This window comes from Vidua macroura, chromosome 6 (genome assembly GCF_024509145.1).
Source record: "Vidua macroura isolate BioBank_ID:100142 chromosome 6, ASM2450914v1, whole genome shotgun sequence".
Classification (NCBI taxonomy): Eukaryota; Metazoa; Chordata; class Aves; order Passeriformes; family Viduidae; genus Vidua; species Vidua macroura.
The window spans coordinates 47,380,354-47,400,314 of record NC_071576.1 but is presented as its reverse complement, the minus strand read 5'-3'; the positions used below and the strand labels follow the sequence as shown (position 1 = coordinate 47,400,314).

General features: G+C 43.1%; 1 protein-coding gene across 17 annotated transcripts in view; it reads left to right on the top strand.

Annotated features, from left to right (window-relative positions):
• TSPAN4 (tetraspanin 4) overlaps positions 1–19,961 on the top strand; it is a 413,364-nt gene that overhangs the window by 5,766 nt on the left and 387,637 nt on the right. For 5 of the 17 annotated variants that reach the window (XR_008437696.1, XR_008437700.1, XM_053981252.1 and 2 more), the window contains exons 1-3: positions 11,987–12,249; positions 13,161–13,279; positions 14,623–14,665. The exons of 1 other annotated variant lie outside the window; for it this stretch is intronic. Coding sequence is in view for 11 of the 16 variants with exons in the window: in XM_053981252.1 (XP_053837227.1) it covers positions 12,140–12,249; positions 13,161–13,279; positions 14,623–14,665 (272 nt within the window). In the remaining 5 variants the exon portion in view is untranslated. 11 more of the 17 variants (XM_053981258.1, XM_053981275.1, XM_053981255.1 and 8 more) reach the window with 6 other exon arrangements.

The window sequence follows — 19,961 nt, the reverse complement described above, 5'->3', positions numbered from 1 at the left end:
CCCTCCTGTCCTCCCCTTTTATTTTTTTTTTAAGCTCTGTGATGGGATTGAAAAGTAGACCTGTCTATTCCCTACTTTTCTACTTCCTCAGATGTCAGTATTTAACTAGTTTAAGACTGGATTTATTTGTCATGTTTCTTCTTAGTAAGGTGACTTCAAGGCAAAAGTATTGCCAGTCTTGGATTGACATATTTTATAAGAAAAAGTATTTAGTACTTGAATATATCACAGCCTAATTGGCTGTTTTATGTTGGAGGGGGAGAGTAATATCCTGAGGCAGCATTTTAATCAGAAAGACTGCCCATCAGCTCTATTCTTCCATGTAAGTGTCCTCAGATGACAAAATAATCCCCTTTCTTGGGATAGTGCTTTTAATTTCTGCAAAAATCTTTTTTTCCCCCAGAGGGAAGAATGGACTGTGTAGTTGAGGTGAGGGCAGGACTTGTCAATTATTAATGCTTGAAGGGAAAAGCCCCAAGGTGGTGTTCTTCCATAGAGAGAAGACTGCATATTCCCACTGAGCTCATGGATGTGCTTTTGCCTCTGATATGCTTCCTGCCTTTGGCTGGGAACCCTTTTCTCTGGGTGTATTCATGGGCCCCCTCCCATCACGGTTTATCTCTAAAGGCACTGTAGGGAGCCATCCCTCTTGTAGTACTTTACCATGGCATGTATGAATTTCTGAATTCCAATGAAAAGGAGCAGGGTGGGAGATGTTCTAACTTATTTTTAAGTCTTATCTCTGAGGTTCTCATAAGTGGTGATGGATGTATTTGGACCCCCGGATTAAAGAGCAGGCTCTGCTGAAGGTTATCCTTTGGGGGATGTTTATGTCTGTAATCAAACTTGGTGCTCAGACTTTTTCTTCCATTTGTCTTCTGGCCAGTCTTGCACCTTGCAAGCCTTCATGGGAGTGGGAATAGAAAATGATTGCTATAAATAGGAGCAGAGATGCATCTTGCTGTGTACCTTATCTCTTGACAGTGGCCAGGAGTGTCTGCTTAAGGAAGCAGATAAACATAAAGCAAGTGTTCAGTAGTAATGAAGTGGGATGCTTGCATTTTGTGTTTCATGTCAGTCTGTGTCTGTAATCTTGTTCCAGGGCTGGGCAAATAGGGAAGAAAAGGTATTTTTTTCTGATTAAAGCAACTTCTTCAGCTTGGTCATGTCAGCCTGTTGTGTCCAGATTAAGGTGCTAGATGGAAGCTGGATGTCTTAAACCATTTTCAAAGCTGCCTCTGCTCTGCACTGTATTCTGGTGAAAGACGACTATTCCTGGAAAAGTCCCTGGTGGTGTGCAGAGCCCGAGACCTCCCAGTGTACAGCTCTTCCAGCATGGATGTGGGGAGGAGGACAGACTTGATGCATTGGGTACGATGTTACCACTCAGCAGAGTGAGTTGCTGTGCACCTATCATAGTGCCATCCACAGGGAATCTTCCATTGCTTTGTTTATTGAGATGCTGTTTTTAAAATTAAAAACAGCCAAATGTTTCATAAAATATTAATAGGTGCTGCTTTAGTGCCTCTCATCAGATTAAGGATGTCACTTTCTGTGTCCTTAGGGTGATGAAGCCCATCAGCTTGGTCGTTCTCTCACCTTAAGCATGCATTAAGGTGACATGCTTCATCTCACAAGGGATGCGGAAGCTGTCACACTGCAGAACTGGGAACCGTAGGGGTCCTGCACTTCAGCTGTGGATTCTCAAATGAAATTTTGCAGAAGTAATACAGTTTGCTTTGTATGAGTGAATTCCTTTTTGTTAGGGAAGTGCTTTTTTGAGCAAAAATATTGAGGTAATACAGTGGTAGACACACGCACAATGACTGCGCTGCAGGAAAGAAAGAAACTGTGGCATGTTTTATACGAAAGACCAAGGACTGTTGCGTTTCAATGGGTAAAAGAGAGAGGCCTCTACATTCCTCAAACACTTTTTATGAATATGGATTTTGAAGTTGTTTTGCTTGCAGGTAAATTTCTTTTTTATTCAAGAGCCAGTTCTAGCATTTTAATCATGACACAGTGGTGCTGGTGTGGCAGAACATTGGGAAGCTGTGGGGAGTGGTAGCCCCAGGACTGAGGGAGGGTCTCCAGCTTGCTGCAGAGAAGCCTTGAGGGCTGCACAGTGGTGCAACTGGGACTGAGCCATGGGGGGCTTGCTTTCACTGAGTTTTCCATCATCTCTTGCCTCTACCCAGCCGTTCAGCACTCTTTAGCATTTGTACAGTGTTTGGGAATGCTGCACCATTACTGGGTTAAATAGTCTAGAAGTTCTAATAAATTCAGGACACGAGACCAACTTGACTTCTGAATTTCCTGGGTTTGGGTTGCATTGCCTCTTTAAACTCAGTCAGTTGTGGTGCCCGTGGCGTGGTTACTCCGGCGTTCCTGCTGTGCACAGCAAAGTCACACTCATGTGCACATCAGGGAGCACTTACTCAGGAGCCTGCTCTGAAGGGCAGCAGCTCCTCTGTCTGATCTGATACCGCTGCTGCTGCTTCGCTTGGTCGTGGTGTGAGGGAATAATAAAGTACAGCCTTCAATCATATGACCTGATCAGAGGGGGTTGTCTGTGGTGATTGATAAGTCCTCCTGGAACAATAGGCAACTTGAGATGTGCCCAGGGACTGCTGGGTTTGGTTGGGGTTTTGCATTAATTTTTGGCCTAAGTAAAAAGAACTTTGAGATCAAGGTTGCAGTTTTGTTTGCAGCTTGCCTTCAAACCTAAAAATCTGGCCTGACCTAAAAGGGTACTTTACTGTGTATGTCTCTGCTCTCCCCAAAAATATCTGAAGAGCACTTTCCTCCTCTCCTCCAGGATATGCTGAGTATTTTGGGTGCCCCCAAATTATTTTGATTCCTTAAGTTTGCTCTCTTCAAAATAGGCATAAACAAAGATATCTTTTCATATTTCACCCGTGTGAAATGTGTTTCACCCACCTGGCCTGATGAGTGACATGCTGAGAGCATGGATGTGGGTTCTTTACCCTGGGATGTCACCCCAGACATGGCTTTTTCCTAAAAGCCCCCTGTATGACCTTGTCAAGGTGCTTTGCTTCTTTTCTTCATTTATCACATTTGCCATTCTCAGTAGAGAAGCTAAAAAGCTTAATATTAAGAAAGTGCCTGAATCCTGTGAAATATAGCTTTTTCTGTTGGTATTGAGAAACCTTGGAAGATGAATGTGTGTATAAATTCTGTTTAGGTCTGTAATAACTGAGTTGTTATCTGCAATGTGGGTGAATCTTAGCCATGGGCAGTGTTACACAAAGGATGCCACCTATCAGCAATGGGGCCAGAGGTGTGTTTGGATGTATTTGCATTTCTGCAAAGGAGAGGTGTTTTTCTGCTTCTCTGTTGAGTAACTTCCTCAGTATGTGGGGTCAGTTTAAAGCAGAAATAATTGGTCCTCCTAAAATACTTGCTGAGCAAATATATTTTTTCTTTTGTTCTGCAAAACAAAATGGTATGTGGGTAAAAGAATGGCTTTTCCCCCAGCATATGTGCAGCCACTTTATGGATCGAAGAACAGTCTTTGGAGCTCAGAAGAGCTATTGCTGCTGTAGAGAAGTGCCAGCATGGTGCCCTATTTCCAGTATTCTTAACTTCAGTCGTGGTGGTGGTGGGCTGGAGCTGTGCTGCAGCAGCTCTGCTTGTACTGTTGCTGTTGTTTGGGCATTCTGCCTTTGCCATGGAATCAGGACATCAGGAGGAAAGGGATTCTGGGATGATTAGGACTTCTTTGTCACACACAAGAGAATTTCTTACTTGGAGAATGGATAATAGAATGCCTTTATAGGAGAAAGCAAGAACTGCCCAGAACATCCTGGTCTCCTGCTAGAGGTGAGGACACAGAGTTATGCTCAGAAGTAGAAGAGAAGCTTTCTTCATCTAGATACAGTGTTAGGCTTTCTAAAATTTGTCTGTGATCTCTTACTGTTCTATTGAGGTTTTATGTTTCTTTGCTTTCTCTGTCAGTAAATGACCATTTCATTTTGGCAGTGCCCTACAGTTCAAATTATAGTTGGGGCCAATTTATTGAGGATCTGTTTTGCATCAGTTTTATTGTTTGCCTGCTTTCTTGCTCTGCTGTGGGATTGTCATTGCAGTGCCTTTTGGGTACCCTCGTTTTGCTGTCACTGGCCTGACCCTTGGGCTTGTAAAGCTGTTTGAGGATTCCTCTGGGAGCCTAAGGGCCTTATTGGAAAGAAGTCAAAATCTCATAAGTTCCTGAGAAAGCTGTCATAAGCCTTGTGGCTGCTGGGTTATTGCCAGGGCCTTGATTCATGGGACACATGATGAGCCATTGCTAGACAATATTGGTTTCAGGTTCTTTTGTACTGTATTACAAAAGGAGAACAATTTCTGGGCCATTGTTTTAGCCAGTGTAAGAACACACAAGATTTTCTGTAAGGAAGTATTTACAGTTTATTAAGCATTGTTTTCTGGCTTTTTTCTTTTCCTTGCTAGAGTTCTTTCTGTGTGCACCCAATTGACCTCTGCAGGTTTCAGTCCTAGCAAGGATTCATCAAAAGTCAGACTGCTTTTGCGCTCTGTGGCTTTTGGCAATGGAAGCCCCACTGACCATGCATGGGAGTCAATTTAAAGGGAACTGCTGCTATGGGTGAGCCAGCTGTCCTTTACTGCTGTCCAAGTTGTTTGTTACAGTGAGGAAAATGGTTTTGATGACCCCTCCTGATAGTATTTTCTTGTAGGTACGTAGTTTGTTCTTTTGGCAGGCTTTTGATTAAGTTGCAGAGTTGCTCTGGTCCTTCGTATTCTCTACATTCTCAAGACATTTGGTAGTTAGTTGTTCCCTTATCTGCCTCTGCAGTGAAAAGGGTGAAAGTCAGAACTACCTTATTTGCCTCATGGAGTCTCCTTTTGCTGCAGACTCATGGCTGTGTCCTGTTCATGGTGGATAGTATTTGGTACAACCAAATTTCGAATAGCTAGTAATGAGGTTTTAATTTCCCATGGGCAAACAGTACTGCACCCAAAGAGCTTGCATTCTGTCCTGGAGCAGTTTTCTGGTTTTAGTTTAGACCCACTGCCCTACACTCTACCCATGGGGTGAGAAATGGGTGGATTAAAAAGTTATCCAGTAGAGTATTGAAATGTCATGAATGTGCATTCAAAGTAATTTCAAATACTTAAATTCAAAATGAAATGTGTCAGTGTGTTGAAATTGTTTGATACATCTCTTCGTTTAGGACTGAGCTGGGATGGAATCCAAACCAAGCCATGAAAGATCCCTGGAGGGAAAAGTGCAATGCAAATTGGAGGTAGAAAAGTCAGTCTGAGCTTTGGTTTGGCTTTGTCTTTGTAGTCTCTGAATGTGTGCCAGCTATGGATGAACAGCAGTAGGACAAATATTTAGGTGCTGCTGTACAGCCTATGGAAGTTTTACTCACTGGCATGCATTACCAGATATGAAAAATTGTGTTTCTGTCACAGCCCATGCCACTTAATTTCAGCACAGTGTTCTGCCAGCCCTGAAACGTGTCTGTATTTGCTTCTAGAGAGCTTGTTCAGATGCAGGGCTTGGTTCCATATATTTCTTTGTTTTCTTGGCTTGCCTTCTGCAGATAATAATAAAAAACCCCAGAAAAATCGTCTCCAAAGTGCTGCTATTGCAGCTGATACACTGATGGTTTTAGCAGCCATTTAAGTTGTTTGCTTGGTGTCCCTCTCCTCTCTTCCTTTCCCTTGATATGGATCATCTCTTTTTGATTTGCCATATGTGAGGATTTACATATGACGGTTCTACCATAGAGCTCAGCATTTGGTGAGCTGCATGGATGTTGTGGCAAACAGGATCTGTTTCTGAGTACAGTTTGGAAGAGCTGGTGTGTAAGGGACTCACTGAAAGCTGGAAGTATTGTGGAGAAAGGTTTTCTGAAATCCAATATGCCAAGCTGCCTGGGTGTTAAGTCTTAAGGGTCAGAGTGGACACAACAAATTTGAGGGACTGGGAAGCAAAGAAGTCAATGAGATTGCAAAAAGCCTGGCGGGTGTTTTGTACCTGTGAGTGCAAGTGCATGCCTGTGTGCAGGTGATGATAGCAGAGTGTGACTGTTGGTATTTCTAGATTTGAACAGTTTGAATTGCCACAGATGCACAGCAAGTTGTTGCTCACTAGTCTGGCCTTGATTTGTCAGCAGGGGTTCATGGATTAGGACGAATCTGTTAGGTTCTACCCAGCACACAGCCTGCAGCTTGTCCAAGTGGCATGGACTGGACAGGGTGTGTAACAAGGAGGAAATGATGTCAGAGGGATGGGGAAATCCTCCTGTGACTTTATAGGGCAGACTGCTGTGGAAATGTAAGAGAGTGGGGAGATGATAGCCATGAAGGGAGTCAAAACAGGCTTTTATGTTGATGTAACAGCACATGGATGATGAGTATGGAAAGTTGCAAATTCTGACTGTAGATGCCTTGGTTCATCTTCTGAAGGCAGAGGTCTCTGTTGAACGGTTTCATTCTAAGGCAGGGTGTGTGCAATGACGGTATGAGGTGTCTGAGTGTGTTATGACTGTATGAGGTATATGTGCAAAATTGCCTTTCACAGTGTCCTGCTGCTGCAGGGTGGATCAGACTGGCACTCCTTCTCTGCTCATGCCAATGAAAATAAATTGCCCCATCATAACTTGTGAGGAAAGCAGCATTCTGTCATCCTGTGTATAAGGCCACCAGCCAGCAGTGTTGGAAACAAAGCCAGCCTTTCCTGTGGTTTTGGATGCTGCTTCTAGGCAGGTCAGAGAGCCAGCTGGGCAGGGAGGTAGCAAAGTTGTCACTTCTGCAGTCTTCTTACTCATGGCTGCTGAAAGTTCTTCTTCTCTGAACAGTGGGCAGTGTATGTTTTTCCTGACCCTTTTCTCTCCCTCCATCCCCTGATTACATAAGACTGCCCTGTTTCTCCTGCCAGAGAAGGTGCTGTTTACTTTTGCAGCTCATGGAGGAGAAGAGGCATTATGTGTACGGTATTTTGTACCAGATAGTTTTTACAACCCTCCCATTTAATTTCATTTCTGTTTTCTCTTTAAAAACTTCACAGAGAAAACAATGATACTTTAAAGACACAGGAGGAGGAAGGGAGGAGAAGGAGCCATCTCTCATAGTTTTTTGTTGCTTATGTGTGTCACTGATGAGTGTGTGTGTGTGAGTGTCTCTCTGCACAGTGGTGTGGAACAAGTCCCTCGAATCTGAGTTATACTGGGGGTAGCTGATGAGGGGTGTCATGGGCAGGGCTGAGGAAAGGCAAATACTGAAAGCTGGAGCTGGGAGCAACTGAGAAAAGGGGGCTGCAGCTGGCCTAGTTCTGTCCCCTGCCTGTTCTTATTTTATTTTTGCCAATTCAATAGCAGAGCACAGGAGCAGATACCAAGTGTGATTTAAGGGGGGTAGCTGCCTTCCCCTGGCAAGAGGACCTCAAGCCTTCTGGGCTTGTTTGTGCTCTCATTTCATGCTGGTCATGCTGTTCTCAGTGATCAGCCTTGCCTGCCCAGTTTGCTCAGGTTTATACAGCTGCTCTGTCTGAGTTTTCCTGCATTGCTGGTGATGTTTCCCTCACTTCCTCTCTGTGTGTTTAGGGCCAGGAATGTTGGAACATAAAATCTCCCTGTGTTGTTTTCTTTGTTGTTGTTATTCCACGATCGGTTTGTTCCGAGAACACCTATGGATATCAGTAATGTTCATGAGTAGGTCAAACCTCTGCTAAAAGAGGGGTTATTTTATGAGATGTGAGGCAGAAAGTGAGGTGCCAACAATTCAGCGTAAGGAGCTATGGCTCGAGTCCAGGTTGTGCTGCCATATTGCATCTGCTTGGCTGGTCCATGTCCTGTTTGATGCCTTTGTTGTTTCCCCTGAGCATCTGAGTTGACTGAACACAAGTGAGTCACTGTAGTGTTTCTGGGTTACTAGTGCTGCATCTCTGAGCTTTCTGCCAGGGAATAGAACTGTTCTGAAGTCTCTTAGATAGAATGATCACAGTAAGGTCACCCACTCATGCCCTTGACCTGTTACTTTTCCCTTGGTATGATATTATTGCTATTTCCAAAAAACACTGTTTTCTTAGAAAAATTGCAATTCAATTCTTAAAAAAAAAAAAAAGAAAAGTTGTCTTTGCTGGAAATTGGCATTTGGGTGAAGGTTACATTTATCCTTGTGCATGTGGTATGGGTTGTAAGCAAAGTTTATCCTTTTGTTTTTCAGAAGGAGCCACAAAGCAGCTTAAAACATGGATTTTTCTCTCTCTCTGGGGAATACATTTATCCAAATTGAGCATTGCTACTCAGATATAACAACAGTGCAGGCAAAGTAAGGGAGCATAATATTAATCCTGTCTAGTTGACCCTGTGTAGTTGTTCCTAGTACCTGCTACTTAGTTGATGGGTCTGAAATACAAGGTGCAGAGATGCTAATGTCTAGATGATGATTTCCATCTTGGTGGTAAGAGATGTCCATCCTTCTCCATTTCCATTAGAAAAAGCTGACTGTGGTGATCTGCTAAACTTGGGTATTTAATGACTGCCTAAAGCTGGGCTGGATAGAATCAAACCTAGTGTTGGAGAGCAGTGCATGGCAGGCCCATAGTGCATGTCACTTTCTGTAGTTCTGGTGCTACTTGGGCTAAGAAAACTCTGCTTGTACTTTTGTAGAGCTACTAAAAGCTGGCTTCAAGTTGGATCTATTTATCTTTTTTTTTTTTTTTTTCCAGTCCAGAGCCTGGTCCTATGCTCCTAGTGATGTGAAGGGAGATGCCTTTTATTTTGCATGTATACCTTGACAAGTTGTTGTTGGGCCATTAAATCTCCTTTAAGTCAGGAAGTATAGCTGCTGCTGGCAATGTTAGCAGATCAACAAGCAGCATTTAGCTGACATTTGACCCTCAGTGTGGCACAGCACTTGCTTCTATCTCAGACTGCTGGTAATGATTACCCAAACACAGCCAGAGACCTCAAATAAGGCAGAGTCTTGACCATAGGAACTTCCTTAGGAAAGGCCAGAGTAAGTTGGTAACATCTACAGCTGGAAAACAATGCATAGTGTGAAACCTTGCCAATTTCTCTTTTCCCTGCTCTTTCTGTTTGTCACTTGTTCAGAATCAGGCCTCTCCCCTAGATCTTCTTATCTATTCCCTCACCCAGTCTGAGAACTGGAGATGAGCAGATAAGCATCGCGCCAGCCCAAGGTTGTACTAAATAAATGAACTGAGGGGATGCTTTCCTTAACCTTTCCATGCATTGCATGTGCTTGTGATGTACCAGTCAACCACTGGGTGTCTCTGGGCCACGCACAGCTCCGGGCAACATCTAGTCCCTGGAAAGCTGGCACTGGTTACACTTGTTTTGGTTTGTGGCTGCAGTTTTTTTTGTTTCGAAGGGCATTGTGTTCCTTTCTAGGCTGTCTACCCAGAACGTGTCTTCCCCGCTCCTGGTCAGGAGCAGGGTGCATGCTGTGGTAAGCCAGCACCCTGGATTGCCAATAGTTCCTGTTCAGAGGCCAGTAATTTCTCCAACCTTCTTTTGCTCTATTGCTGTTTCTGAACACTGTACCTCTTACTGCACTGGGCTGTGTGGAGGTCTAGAAGAGGAGAATGTTAGCACAGCAGCTTTGCTACCTTTCCCTTTTCCCCTTAGTTGTGACAAGTTTACTCTTGCATGCGCACCCAAGTAGATAAATAATCTGTCTCTCGATAGGGCTCTGCTAGCCCCCAGTATTTTCTTCAATTCCATGGAACGAGTTAGTTTTTCATTATGATGCTGAAAGGTAAAAGACACACTATTCTCTACGTTAAGAATGCAGTGACAGAAGGTAAAGCTTTCATTAAACATGCCTGGCAGAATTTATATACGTAAGTATCTGGGCTGTAGCTAGTATCTTTTGAAAGACAAAGGAAGAACACAGCTTTGTAATAGCCAGCATTTTCTGTTTGGATGGTTAATCAGCAGTACAGAAAAATAATTGAATTAATTCTTCCATAGACTTAGTCCAGAAAAAAAATCCAAAATATTAATGTCTGTTGCTGTAGGGTAGTTCTCCTTTTTCCATCTTAGAGCCATCTTGGGTTGACATCTCTGTGGTTTGCAGGTGATGGTATCCATGTTGCAGTTTTTGTTGCTGGTGAAACAGCTGAGCTGTACCTGGAGCTCTTTCCTGCTGACTTGGCTTTGAGTTGGTACCTGATTATGCTGAATGGTGCTTTGTCATTAAATAGATAAATTCACCAGCAGTGGGATGCGTTGTTTGGCTACAGCACTTACTTACATGCTCTTTGCACAGATTTTGCTGTTCTCAAGATGAGATTTGAGCCTACCTGAGGTGGGTACTGGTAAGTTTTGGGGGTGGTCAGAATATTATTCAGTGCTTTGCTGTGGGATGTCTGGCAGAACAAGCGCTGGACCTGGGATTAACTGATTTTATGAGTTTTGAGCAGTGATAGAAGTAAGATGAGCAAAGGGTGCATATGTTGTGTTCAAGACTGAATAATAGGAGTCATAGTTTTTTTTCTGAATTGGTTTGATGGCAGCACTCAAGTACTGCAGTGGATAGAAAAAACACACTGCACATAAGCTGCTGGTAATAACTTGCTAGAGCATTCAGAGCAGCATGCTTTACAGTTGTATGGGAGCTGAAAGTTCTCACTGTACAGACATAAAATAATTCTGGTTGGCTGCTTGTGTACAGGGCTTAGCCTTGCAACAACATGAACTAGAGCTCTGTCTATAAATTAGGCACTTAGTTGCCAAAGATTCATTACCAGCTTCGTTAGAAGCTGCTGTGTAGAGACAGCCATAGTGTTTGGCTTGGATAAACACCCCAGTTCTGGATATGTCAGAGGGAGGGGTGGCTCTGTGCTTGCCCAGATCATTTGGTTGTAGCGGTTCAGAGTCTGTGGCAGAAGACCAGGAGCTGGGAATCAGGACAGTGCTCTAGTTTCCATACTATGGAGTCAAAAGAGGATGTCTGACCAAATAGGATAGGTTACCTAGGACTTTTGGAACAGTCAAGGTTGAAAACCATAAATCCACTAATTGTATTGCAAAAAAAAAAATGTTTATAAATATGCCCGTTGTCTTGCCTTGGAAATTGTCAACGCTCAACCACATGCAGGCACAAATATGAGTTACAAGACCTGACATTCGTTTCTGTTTATTCTTCCTTCCTTCCTATTTTCAGTCTATAGAAGTTAATTCACTTCCATGGAGGCAGAAGCTTATGTTTTATTGGCAACAATCAATCCATGTGGCTGTGTGCAGCTGTATTTGGGAATGGAGGGTTATGCTGCTGTATTTTTCTGTCACCAGTATGTCTCAAAGAAAGAAGCAATTTGATTTTGGAAGGTGCTATATAAACTTTTTTGTTTAAGTAATTGAAATTGCCATATAATGAGAGAGAATGTTTATTATAAAAACAAAACATTCCTTGTATCACTGGCCAGACACATGGTAACGGAGAAGGAGCTGATTGGAATAGGTCCACATGTATGTAACATAGATAAATTGCTGTTGCTGAGGCAATGAAAAATGGGAACTGAGCAGAACTTTTCAAAGAACAGAAAGTAAATATCCTGTATCGTTTATGCTCCTGTAGTCTGGATCTCTATTCAGCGAAGTACTGACAAATCCCTGTTCAGCTAAGCGTTCAGAGGTACATTTCCAAAGGTTTTCAAGTCTGTGAAGGCACTGAGAGTAGTACATCAAAGGACTTTCAAAGTCTATTTGTCCTAGATACCTTGTACCTAAAAGGTCCATGGAGAATTTCCTCCTTAGTCCTTCTTAGTCCCTTGGTCCCTTTCCTTGGTCTGAGATCTGTCTTGCATGGGTCTGCCTTAGTCAAGGCAGAGCAGCATGTGCCAAAGAATTTCTCTGAACTGAGACCTTTATGATATCACAGATCAAAAAAAAGGAACGATGGGGAGCAGAACCAACCAGAACAGGGTTGTTAGTAAGGCCAAGCACACAGGTAAGACAGGATGCCAAGCCCAGGGCTCCTGGGGGCAGGACTGCCCACATGGGCAGCAGCTCAGGAGCTTGCGCTGGGCTCGTGAGGCTGCTTTGCTTTGCGCATACATTCTGTGTGAAATACACTGCAGAGATTTGAAGGTGTCACAGCGATTAACTAAATGGGAACTTGAATGACAAAACGATCCCGTTACGCTGCTTATAAGCTTGGCAGAAGGAGAGGTGTCGGGATGCTGCTGCGGCGCGTTTCGGAGCTGTGGGAGTTTGTGACAGAGCGGAGCAGGTGTGAACACTCCAGATCATGACTAAATGACATCTCGGCTGATGAAAGAGTGCTGTTTTGTTCCTTTCCCTTCAATGTTTTCTTCCAAATATAATTTGCCTCCATTATGTATTTTTCTCTCTTATTTATGGTTACTGATGGCTTGCAGTTTTGTCAGCCTATTCCTGCTGCAGGCATGGAAAGGAGGGAAATAGTCTTTGCTCTGTTGGTTATCAGAGACCCTGTAAGCATTGAGGCACTGCACACTGCACTGCAGGCTCTTGGTGTGGGGAATATGTCCTCTGGATGGATGGAAGAAGATTGGCAGGGTCTGTCTCTAGCATATCTGGAGCTGGGAATGGAATCCATGTCTCCTGAGTGCTTAATCCAACTTCCCAGGTTCTAATAGGCACATAGTCTTGTGTGGCAGTCTTTGCTGGCCTGCTGGTTTTTATTTTTTTTATGTGTTATATATTTTAGCTGCTGCTCTCTGGAAATAACTATTATGTTGTGACAATTTCATCTGGGGCGTTTTACAACTTGGGTGTTGTGGCAATTTCAGCTGGGGCGTTTTAAAACTTGGGTGTGCAAGTAAACGGAATAAAAATCTTTAAGACCTGAGGTTCCTAGTAGAAGCTGGGATTCTCTTCCTGATGCTTGTGGATTGACACAAAGTCTGGAGGAGGTAGGCTTACAAATGTCTTACTTAGGTTCCCAGAATTGCCCCAGGCTGCAGATTTGACTGTTTTTAGAAAATGTGTTTCAGTATTGAATTCCCATACAGAGTGGCCATTAATGCAGCTGACTTCTATTTTCCTTATGCCAGGGAAAAGCAGAAAAGAGTAGGATGAGGAAGGTCAAGGACTTTTCTTGCCCTTTTGGCATGCAACCATTTCTTTTGTAAAGTAACAACTCATTTCTTATCTATGTAGGTTTACTGACTTGTTACTCAAGGCACTGGATCAGGGATTTGGAACAGCTGGCACAAGTCATAAAGAATATAAGCTCCTTCATTACACCTGCAATTGGGATTTCCCACTGCCTCTCAAAGGTATGTTTGTATACATTAATAGGAGATGTTTGACTTTTGGGTAAATAGAACTGTACTTATTAGGTGAGGCTTTTCAGTCATTCTTATTTTCCTCATCTGAAAATATCTGTATAAAACCAACCACTTGCTTTTTTGAATGTACTGAGTTTGTGGCAAGGTTTGGCTACTGGTGGGAAGTTACAGGGGTGACATCTGTGAGATGTTGCCAGAAGGTCAGGGCCAATACCAGCTTCAAGATGGACCAGCCAGAACCAGCTGTCCCAAACTGGCCAAAGGGGTATTCCAGACCATGTGATGGCTCAGCAATAAAAGCTAAGAGAAAGGAGAAGCAGGATGGCATTTGTTACTATTATAATTGTCTTCTGGAGAAACCTCTACACATACTGGAGCCCTGCTTCCTGGGAAGTGGCTGAATATTTCTTGCTGATGTGAAGGAGGGAATAACTCTTTTATTTTCCTTTGCTTCCATGCACAGCCTTTGGTTTTGCTTTATTAAACTACCTTTATTACCCATAATTTTTAAAAACCTTATTTTCTTCTCCCTGAGTCCTGTTGAGGAGGGAAGTGATAGGGTAACTTGATGGGCACCTGGTATCAACCCACCACACAGGGACTTTTAGGCTTTAAAAGACAGATGTTCTTATTCAGGTGTGCAATTTAAGAAGCACTCTGTATGCTACAAAGTATATTGTACAAAGTCTGTCCTGTAAACAGTGAAGACTCTTGAAAATGTGACCTTTAAACATGGAAATAAGAACCTGATTTTCGGTTAATTACACCTAATGCTATATGTGTGAGCACAAATCTGCTCACACACCCACATGCATATGTACCATATACTACTAACCTTAAGCTTTGGGAAGGAAAGTGTATATTAATGGTAATTTTTTTGTCTAGTCAGAGTGCACACAGAATGCACTAGCATTTGCCTTAATTCTTTTTTGGCAGAAATTCCTGTAAAGAACCCAAGCAATGTATCTGGCTGGAGGACAGGGCATTTTATATTACCATAAAATAAATTAGTAAATTAGCCAAAACACTGCCTGGTTCTGCAAATAAAGCAGTGGACTGGTGGCCAAAGATTTATCTTTATTCAGCCTAACTTCCACTTACTGTGCCTGCTTATTTCTAACCTGAATTTGTCCCCTAAATGTGTTGCAAAAGCAAGTACTTCTACGTCATAAAAGTAATGCAGATGTCACTTGTGTGAAACAGTTAAAATATACTACTTGGTATAACTTTTAAAGAAGCATTTTGGAAGTGATACCAAACTTTTTGTGTGTTGGGGGTTTTGAGTAGATACCTACATTGTGGAAATTGAGACAAGATTTCTTTGGGTTCAGGTTGGCTCACATTGCTTTCTGCAGAGCATCTTGCACCCTCCAGGTATGTAGTACTGGCCCTGTGTAACAAATGCAGTGTGAATTCGACTATGGGCTGCTGTGTGACCACCGGTGCTGGACAGTGAAATTGCATTATGAGTATATTTCTTGAAGCTAATTCTTGTTATCCCACCCTACTGCACTTGAATAATGGAGTAGCTTCAGAGTATTTGATTCATTTTTGGATAAAACTAAACTGGAAGCTCTGTTCCAGGAGCATATATGGGCACTAGTCTGGTCCAAGTGCCGCATCCCAAACTGTGAATGATGCGGATCATGGGGTCCTTGGGCGCAGCTTCTTTGCTTTACAGGTTTGTTCCTATAAAGCTTACTTCTCTTTCTGGTTGATGGGAATAACTTGTGTAAGATTGGTGGTGCTCAGATGGGCTGGGAGGACAATGCAGGTGCTGTGAACAAGCAATGTATGGAGCAAAAGTGCATTCTGCTTCCATACATACATAAAAACAAGGGAGGTTGAGGATGTGAAAGCTGAGTACAGCCTTGGTTGCAGTGGCTATGAGATGGAGCTCAGGATCTCGAGTGGAGGAAGTAAAACAAAAAGCAGGATCACATTCCTGGACTTGAAATGAAGCGCCACTAGATGCTTCTGGAGCTAAACAGGGTTTTGATTATATACACTGAGCAACCAGAGAAGATTACATTGAAAACCAAATTTGCAAAACCTTCTAATGTGTTCATATTAGTGTCTAGTTCATAGTTTTCTTGGGAGTGCTGTTCTTTTACTTCTTTCTGCTAGAAAATCCTGTTAGGGCTAGAAACAAAAGATGTGCTTTATTGGGGTCAGATGCATGTGAAAGAGGGTGCTGGCTCTGGTTGTTGCTAGGCTACACTTGTGTGCTCACATAGTAAAAGAAATTTTTATATGTTGGGAGTGTCAAAGTATTTCACTTGATGCACGATGTCAGTCAATGCTGTTGTGTAATGAGTAGATGTGGTTAATTTTTCCTGTGATTGGCAGTAGTTGAACTCGCTTCCAAGTTAGTCTAATGCCTGGTAATTGAAGGTAATGAAAATACTTTCTAGAAAAGGTATTTTTTAGTAATTAATAGATGTTTCTGAATCTGTGCTTTAAAGGGAGACCCTGCTTCTCACAAACCAAGAGAGTTTGCTGATATTCAAGGATTGTTTCCCTGAGGAATGCATTCTGATAAGCAAAAAATCAGGCAAAGGATGCAAGAAAACTGTGTATGGAAAAAAAAAAGAATAGTCATTACTCAAGCACAAGCAGGAAATACACAGGAGATGGAAGCAGGGTCATGCCACTTGGAAATAATGTAGAGACGCTGTCAGAGTAAGTAGAAATGAGATAAGGAAGGTCAAGGTCCATCTGGAATTAAATTTGGCCAAGGATGTCAAGGACAACAAGAAGGGCTTCTTCAAATACATCAATAACAAGAAAAACTAAGGATAACGTGGGCTTGTTACCAAATGGAGGAGGGACCGAGGACACAGAGAAGGCAGAGGTACTGAACACCTTCTTTGCAGTTTTCACTGACAAGATCAGCCCTCAGGAATCTCTGACCCAGAGACCAGAGTTAAGGGAATGCCAAAAGGAACACTTTCCTTTGGTCAAGGAGGATTGGGTTAGAGAACAGCTAGGCAAACTTGACATTCACAAGTCCATGGGCCCTGGTGGGATGCATCCACGAGTACTGAGAGAGCTGGAGGGTACCATAGCCAGGCTGCTCATGATCATCATTGAAAAGTCGTGGAGATCAGGAAAGGTGTCTGAGGACTGCGAGAAACCAATGTCATGCCCGGCCTTCAGAAAGGGCAAGGAGGACCCATGGAGCTACTGGCCAGTCAGCCTTACCTCAATCCCTGGAAGGGTGATGGAGCCTCTCATTCTGGAGGCCATTGCTGTCCACATGGATGGCAAGAATGTGATCAGAAGCAGACAGCATGGATTCACTTAGGCTAAATCATGCTTATCCAACCTGATTGCCTTTTACAATGAAGCAACTACCTGGATGGATGAGGGGAGGGCTGTGGATACTGTCTGCCTTGACTTCAGCAAGGCTTCCAACACTGTTTAGGAGGATGTTGTGAGAGACAAACTCAGGAAGTGTGGCCTGGATGAGTGCACACATCACTCACATCACAGTGAGGTGGGCTGAGAACTGGCTGAATGGCAGATCCCAGAGGATCATGATCTGCAGCACAGGTTGACCCCAAGGGTCAATGCTTGGTCCAGTATTGTTTAACTTAATTCACCAATGACTTGATGAAGGGGTAGAAGAGCCTCTTCATCAAGTTGCTTGTAGACACAAAGCTGGGATGGTGCAGCCCTTCAGAAGGACGCTGACAGGGACCTTCTGAAATTCAACAAAGGTAAGTGCAGTGTCCTGCCCGTGGGGAGGAATAACTCCCTGCACCAGCACAGGCTGGGGGCTGAGCTCTTGGAAAGCAACTCTGTCGAGAAGGACCTGGGGATCCTGGTGGACAACAAGCTGTCTGTGACCAGCAGTGCCCTTATGACCAAGAAGGCCAATGGTACCCTGGGGTGCATTAGAAGAGCATTGCCAGCAGGTCGAGGGAAATGATCCTGCCGCTCTATTCTACTTGTGATCCTGCCCCTGGTGAGGCACATCTGCAGTGCTGTGTCCGATTCTGGGCTCCTCAGTACAAGAGAGACATGGAACTCTTGGAATGGATCCAGAGGAAGGCAACAAAGATGACTGGGAGAGTGCACCATCTCTCTTAGGAAAGGCTGAGGGAGCTGGGGCTGTTCATCCTTAAGAACAGATGAGTGAGAGGAGACCTCATCAGTGTTTTATTAGTACCTGAAGGGAGGGTCTCGAGGATGGAGCCAGGCCCTTCTCAGTGGTGCCAACCAACAGGTCAAAGAACAATAGGCAGAAACTGATGCACAGGAATTTTCAACTGAACATGAAGAAGAACTTTACTGTATGAGTGACTGCATGGAAACAGGTTGCCTAGTGAGGTTGTAGAGTCTCTCTCACTAGAGATACTCAAGAACTGTCTGGATACAATCCTGTGCCACGTGCACTAGGGGCAGAGCTGCTTCAGCAGGGACATTGGACTAAATTGTTCACTTCCAACCTTGAGCCATTCTTTGCGATTCTATGCAAATATCTTCATTCACACTCTGAAAGTGAATAGTGCATTTTTTTTCTGTGAATTTGCATGTCTTATGAGCTCCAGGAATTTAGGAATAGCAGCAATTGTGAATAAAGCAGATCTATTTTTATTAAAAGAAAAATGAATTGGATGTCTCATTCAAAACTTTATAAGTGTTTTATATAGAATGTGTCATTGTCTGTCCTAGCTTCAGTATGAATCAGCATCAGATATGGGTTTTTTAGGGTATATATGTATTACTGCTATTTGTGTCTCTATTCAGGAATTCAGAGTAAGGTGAGGGCCAGCTTGCATCCTTTTACCCCTGACAAGAAAATGGAACAATGCATAGAATGCAAAAAGAGTTTCACTCTTGTCTCTGAATGTTCTTTCATCACATGTTATTGTCCTTGAACATCTATTCTGTGTAATCACTGGAATGCTTCTTAGGATATTGAGGGGTAACTGAACAGTCCTGCTTCCCCAATTCAAATGAGCTGCTCTGCTCTCAGTGCAAGTCTCTCGCTTACAGTGCATGGGGATAAATTGAATGTCTTCCAGATACTGTCCTTGTGTCTGTCCTGGGGGAAGTCCAAGTGATTTCTCTGAGCAGTCTTACAGCACTTTTGTTTTTTGTTTCAGTCCTGTGTTGATGGGATTGTGAAAGGTACTGCACATTTAAACTAAAAGCCACATTAAGGAATTCCTATGGGTTATGCCACTTATGGAACAGTATGGTTTGTCTTCTCTGGGACTTCTGGGCTTTTTTTCTGTTTGTAGGCTTGATGTCTGTCTGGAATCAGACAGAACTTGTTATGCTGTGAGGGCAATAATGCAGGAGGCACAAAACCATTATGTAACATGAATTTCTGAGTCACAGAATGTTAGGGTTGGAATGGACCTTAAAGATAATGTACTCCCAACCTGCCACTGCCATGGGCAGGGACACTTCCCACTAGACCAAGTTGTTCAGAGCTCCATCCAGCTTGGCTTTGAACACTGCCTGGGTTGGGGCATTCATTCTTTCTCTAGGCAACCTGTTCTAGTGCCTCACCATCCCTACAGTAAAGAATTTCTTCCTGATATCTAAGCTAAGTTTCCCCTTTCAATTTGTACCCATTACTTTGTGTCCTGTCACTACAGCTCCTGACAGAAAGTCCTTCTCTGGCTTCCCTGTAGGCTCCCTTCACATGCTGGAAGGTTGATGTGAGGTCTCCACACAGCCTTCCCTTCTCCATGCTGAACAGCCCCAACCTAGCTCCTTACAAGGGGTCTTGTCTTACAGGGGTGTGTTTTAGCTTCACCATAGGCTGCACATCTATTCCTTTCCTGCTGCTTCTAAATCAGGTGGTGTTTTCTTGCTCTCAGTAATATCATTTGGCTTTGAAAATCACCTGCTGCAAGGCTAAAGCTGTGAGTGTGTGGAAACTATGGTGTGTCTCTTGTTCTTGCTTAATGCATCTAGACAAAATAGGAAATAACACCCTCTCTATGGAGTTGTGTATTGCTGCTCTTGAGCATCAAGCTTCTGCTTTTGCTTTTGGACTTAGCTGAACCCAGAGGTGACATCTAGAAGATATTTCTCAAAGCTTTCATCTGAGCACTGCAGTGCTGCTGTGTTTGCCAATGAAAGCTCCTGGGGAGGTAATGAAAGGCTTTTAGAAGCATTAAGTGCTCTGTGGGATAACAGCAATACCTTGTGTGCTGATGAACATGTAAGCTAGAAGATCAAGTCTTTGTTTCCCCTGCATTTTAAAGGAGGGCATTGAGCAGGGAATCCCTGAGAAGTTCAGCATCATGAAGGAAAAAAATTCCAGTCATTTTCCAGTCACTGTTGTCTGTGTTTGTTTTGGGTTTTTGATTTAAAAAGACAGCAAGACCTTTTTAAGGACACAATTTCTAAACTATAAATATTCTTGATAAGTAAGAATTTTTGTCTTAAATTCAGTTTTGTCTAATTGCTGCCTTCTGGTATGGATAGAGGGAGAGTAAAATGACAGCTGTAGGAATTTTGCTAGAAGTGACATTTCAAGTGAATTTTGGCTGTGAGGGTGGCTAAGAGCTTATCCTCATGCATTGCTTGAGAGATAATGGGACTGTCACAACATTCATATCTACTGCCGTTTGTTTTCATTGTTTAATGTGCATGATCACTGGAGCTCATAATTAGAAAATAAGTTCATTTTAGGAATATGCCT